Source organism: Vombatus ursinus, unplaced genomic scaffold (assembly GCF_900497805.2).
Source record: "Vombatus ursinus unplaced genomic scaffold, bare-nosed wombat genome assembly UNPS02014167.1, whole genome shotgun sequence".
Classification (NCBI taxonomy): Eukaryota; Metazoa; Chordata; class Mammalia; order Diprotodontia; family Vombatidae; genus Vombatus; species Vombatus ursinus.
The window spans coordinates 2,092,455-2,097,501 of NW_020953945.1; the positions used below are offsets into that span (position 1 = coordinate 2,092,455).

The window sequence follows — 5,047 nt, forward strand, 5'->3', positions numbered from 1 at the left end:
TGGGTGCCCCCACTTCTCTCCTCACCTTTGTCTGCCTTTGTTTCTCTCTCCTTACCAGTGTGCACCTTTGTTTCTCTCTCCTCACCATTGGGTGCCCCTGCTTCTCTCCTCACCTTTGTCTGCCCTTGTTTCTCTCTCTTCACCATTGGGTGCCCCCACTTCTCTCCTCACCTTTGTCTGCCTTTGTTTCTCTCTCCTTACCAGTGTGCACCTTTGTTTCTCTCTCCTCACCATTGGGTGCCCCTGCTTCTTTCCCCACCTCTGTGTGTCCTTGTTTCTCTCTCTTCACCATTGGGGGCCCCCCTTTCTCTCCTCAACTTTGTCTGCCCTTGTTTCTCTCTCTTCACCATTGGGTGCCCCCACTTCTCTCCTTACCTTTGTCTGCGTTTGTTTCTCTCTCCTTACCCGTGTGCGCCTTTGTTTCTCTCTCCTCACCATTGGGTGCCCCTGCTTCTCTCCTCACCTTTGTCTGCCCTTGTTTCTCTCTCTTCACCATTGGGTGCCCCCACTTCTTTGCTCACCTTTGTCTGCCCTTGTTTCTCTCTCCTCACCATTGGGTGCCCCTGCTTCCCTCCTCACCTTTGTGTGTCCTTGTTTCTCTCTCTTCACCATTGGGTGCCCCCACTTCTCTCCTCACCTTTGTCTGCCTTTGTTTCTCTTTCCTCACCATTGGGTGCCCCTGCTTCTTTCTCTTCCCCATTATGTTCCATCAGTTTTCTCTTGTGCCAAGTGCTCTTTCCCTTTCCCCAGTCTGTTGTTCTAGTTCTACTTTTTACTCCCACTACATCCCTCAGTTATCTCTTTGCCACAGTGTCCCCCCAGTTGTCTCCCTGTTTCACTGAGTTCTCCCTTTCCCCTGTGTCTCATTCTATATTCGTAATTCCATCTCTTCCCTCTGTGTCCCCCCAGTTCCCTCTCTCTAGACTCTGCCCCCAGTTTGATCCTTTCTCTCACTGTCCCTTCATTCTTTTTCTTCCCCATGGCATCCTCCAGGTAATTTCCTCCCCGCTGGCTTCCTTCTCTGTGCTCTCTCTTCCCTCCCATCGTCCCCACAGTGTCCTCTCCTTGTCCCACCCGTTCTGTGCCCCAGGTCTCACTCTTCCCTTCCCTGCTGCCCTTGGCCCCTGCCCACCCCATCCCCCTTTATCCTCCTAAGGGTGGTTTCCAGGCAGCCATTGTCAACGGGGGCTTTGGGGAGTTTGGGGCTCTCTCAAGGCCAGGCTGGGCTAGGAGATAATCTGGAGCTGGGTGGGGCCAGGCAAAGGAGGGATGAGGGTGCAGGGAAGGCCCAGGGAGCTGATGGAGCAGGTATCCCTTTCTCAGGACCTCTGTGTGCCCTGCGTCGATGCCTCCTGGAGGCCCCCTGCACGGGACGGTCCATGCGGCAGGCCTCTACGCAGGGGTCCTGGCAGGAGCTGCTCTTGGCTACCGTGAAGACGCTGGCTGAGGTGGCCTCCTTTCTCCTGGCCGTACTGCAGGGTTCTGGAGAAGATTTGCAGCCAGGTGGGTCCCACCACCTTCCTTGCCCCACCATGAACAGGGAGGCTCGTCCCTGTGTGCCCTGGAGCCTATATCCAGCTCTTCTCCCAGGGCCTACCCTGCCCTGCTTCCCAAAGCCCAGGCTCCCAGCTCCCTGGATCCTCTGGGAGCTCCTCTCCCTCTGCTCTTGCCCCTTGACGGCCCTCACTCCACCCTCGTCTTAGCAGCTGCTGCACCTTCCCTGGCCAACATGGGTTTGGCCATCAATGCTGCTGTGTGGCAAGGCAGAGCTGCGGGCCTGAGGTCTGAAGAGGAGGAGGAGGAGGAGGAGGGAGAGCCCCCGCTCTTGCTGTCCGAGGAGCAGGGATGCATTCTGACCTGTTGCTGGATCTCCGCAAAGGTAAGAGTGAGGTCACTCAGGGTGGCCTCTGAGGGCAGGACTGCCCAGTCATGGGGGACAGAGGCTCCTACCCAGAGGAGGAAGGAGACATTCACTAAGGCTGCCCAGTGTGGACAGGTGTAGTGAGGGTGAGGTCACTGAGGGTGACCTCTGGCCCAGGGCCCCAGGCCGTGTGCCGGGAGTAGACAGGACTGCCCAGTCATGGGGGACAGTGGCTCCTACCCAGAGGAGGAAGGAGACCACAGAGGCAGCCCGAGGTGGACAGGCATGCCCTATAGAAAGGACCTTGAGAGGGGGCTGGAGGCTCTGGCAGACGTGGACCAGGCAAAGGAACTGGGGATGTTGAGTGTGGAGAAGAGAAGGCCGAGGGGGGACATGTCGTGTGGAGGAAGCTGAATCAAGACCCCTGAGGGAAGCTACAAAGAGGCGCATTTAGGTTTGAGTTAAGGAAAGATGTCCTGCTGTTGGGAGCTGCCCCGAAGGGAAATGGGCTCCTCGTTCTTGGAGGTCTTCCAGGACTTTGGATGACCCCTCCTCAAGGATGTTAGAGTGAAGACACTCAGGCGGATCCTGGTTGGGCTGGAGGCCCCCGACCCTCCCCCCACCCCCCAGTGCTGAGATTCTGTTCCTCCCACAGTCTGGCACAGACATAGGCCCTTGCCCCCTGCCCCAATTAGGCCTCCATCCTTGGACCAGCACACTCCTCCTCCTCCTCCTCTGGGCCCTGCCTCCTATCAGAGATGCCCCCGGGCAGGCTGGGGCAGGGGAGGGGAAGAGGGCCCTGGGGTGGGGTGGGGACACCTGTGTTGGGGAGGTCATGTTCTCCATCCCCCTTGACCTGGACAGAGCTGGCTCTGCTGCCTGGGCTGGGAGGCTGGGGAGGCTCTTCAGGGCTGTTTTTTTGCCCCAGCTGGGCTGTCGGCCTGGGGCGCTCTCCTTGCTGGAGCTGGGCCGGGCCCTGTGGCCCGCAGCCTCCCTCACGCCCCCACGCTCACATCCAGGAGATCGGCCTGCTTCTGGGAGGCCTGGCCGAGAAGGTCCTGCTGCCGGCCCTGCCAGCCACTGACTCGAAGCTTCCTCTTTTGCCTGTGGAAGGCTTGCAGACCATTGTGGCCACCCTGCAGGGGCTGCTTCTCAGGTGCCGCCACTGGGTGAGTGGCCTGCCTTTCCCCAGCTAGACAGGTGTGCCGGGGTGGGCCCTGGGCCCCCCGGCTTCCAGCCTCCTGAGGCTGCGGCCCTGGAAGGAAAGGTGTGGCTATGGCTGGGGTGGACCTCGGTGACCAACATGGCCTGTCCTAATTGCCCTTCCTTGGCCTCAGTTTCCCTCACCAAAAACCTTTCCCCACCATGCCCTGTACAACCAGGCCCAAGGCTTAGATTCTCACAGCACATTCTGCCTGGTGCAGGCTGCCCCCTTCTGGTCCCAGCCCTCTCCTCTCCTGCCCCTCCTCCCAACAGGGCGCTCTGGAGGGCTGTGCTGCCGGCCTCACCACGGTCTGCAGGGCATTGCTGAGCCAGCCTGACCCAGAACTGCAGGAACTTCCCCAGCAGCTACTGTCGCAGGTACCTGCCCCCTCAGCTCCCTCCCTGGTGTCACCCGCGTCAGCCCTCCTTGGGCTCCTCTTGTGCCTTCACAGGCACCCCCACAACCCAGGGGAAGCCTAGCGGGCAGAGGGATGGGGCCGGGATCACCCCCGACCCCTCCTGCTCTGTTCTCCCCCTGCTTATCCTGTCTCCCGCTTTGCCTCCGAGGGCCTGGAATTGCTGAGTGGTCCACGGAACAGCTCCGTGACACGCCGGGCGGCGGGGTTCCCCCTCTTCATCCAGTGCATTGTGGCAGGGGAGCCACCGACTGGTGCCCGGCCCCTGTTGACCTGCTGTGTGAGCACGCTGCTTGAGCTGGCCAGGAGGCCCCTGCCTCAGGTCTGGGACCAGACGCTGGACCTGCCACAGGTGAGGGGTGTGGGCTGCCCTTCCCTGCCTGGGAGGACAATGGGCCATGGTCCTTAGTCCTTCGGAGGGCCTCAGCCTCGTTCCCAGCCCAGCCCCCACAGCCTGGCCCCAGGAGCCCAACAGGGAGCCCACGTAGTCCTTGGCTCCAGGCAAACACTGTTTGTCCGTCTGGTTGGGGGCTGCGGGGGTCCTGCCTCGATTCCCCCAGGGGGACGATCATCCTGGTTGTCATGACCCCTCTGGGCATATGTCCCCCCGCCCCAGTCATTCCCCATGAAGGCGCTACTTCTGTGAGAATGACCTCTGAGTGTCCTCAAGCTGACCTTGAGCTTCTGTGCCCATCAGCCTCAGTGGGCCCTTGGTTCTTGCCCAGGCCATCCCTCCCGTGCCAGTCACTCTTCTTCCTTCCCAGTCTCAACGCCTCGGTGAACCAGAGGCCACCACCCCCTCCCCTCAGGCCCCTTGTTCCTGTCTCCTCCCAACAATGGCCCCAACCAGACCCCAGGCCTCGGTCTGCCTTCGCTCCTCTTCCCGCCCTGCTCATTGGGCTAGAGAACATCTCAGGACTGCTGGAGGCCTGTCACACGGTGATGTTACATCATCCGACCAGCTGCAGCAAGGCTGTCCTGCTGTCCCCTCACTGACCCGCTGACCACAGAGGGCACAGCTACCATCCCTCTGCCCACGAGCCTCTGCACAAGTATTTGTGGGGCCTAAGCGATGGTGTTTCCAGCACCGTGAAGGGCTTCAAGTGTCTGGCTGGGAAGACAAGACTGAAAATGGGAAGCCTTAGGGTGCAGGTCTATAGGAGGGTGGACTGCCCAGGAGCCCTGGGATTGGCCACTTCTCTCCTCTGGGTCACAGATTCCTTGTCTGTGATATGAGAACGTTCAGAACGGATGATTCCCAAGGCCCCTCCCAGCTCAGACATCCCCTGATCTAAGGCCCCTGCTGGCTCTGACGTCCCCTTTTCTAGGGCCCCTGCCGTCTCTGACGCCCCCTGTTCTAGGGCCCCTGGCAGCTCTGACGTCCCCTGTTCTAAGGCCCCTGCTGGCTCTCATGCCCCCTGTTCTAAGGCCCCTCCCGGCTCTGACGCCCCCTGTTCTAAGGCCCCTGCCGACTCTGACGCCCCCCGATCTAAGGCCCCTGCCGGCTCTGACGTCCCCATTCTAAGACCCCTGCCGGCTCCGACGTCCCCATTCTAAGGCCCCTGCC

At 60.7% G+C, this 5,047-nt stretch overlaps 1 protein-coding gene across 1 annotated transcript in view; it reads left to right on the forward strand.

Annotated features, from left to right (window-relative positions):
* The window catches only part of LOC114041113 (thyroid adenoma-associated protein homolog), a 27,285-nt gene that overhangs the window by 8,959 nt on the left and 13,279 nt on the right, over positions 1-5,047 (forward strand). The window contains exons 16-20 of the mRNA XM_027859369.1: positions 1,324-1,503; positions 1,704-1,879; positions 2,881-3,030; positions 3,338-3,442; positions 3,632-3,832. Coding sequence (XP_027715170.1) covers positions 1,324-1,503; positions 1,704-1,879; positions 2,881-3,030; positions 3,338-3,442; positions 3,632-3,832 — 812 coding nt within the window. The remainder of the gene's footprint in view (positions 1-1,323; positions 1,504-1,703; positions 1,880-2,880; positions 3,031-3,337; positions 3,443-3,631; positions 3,833-5,047) is intronic.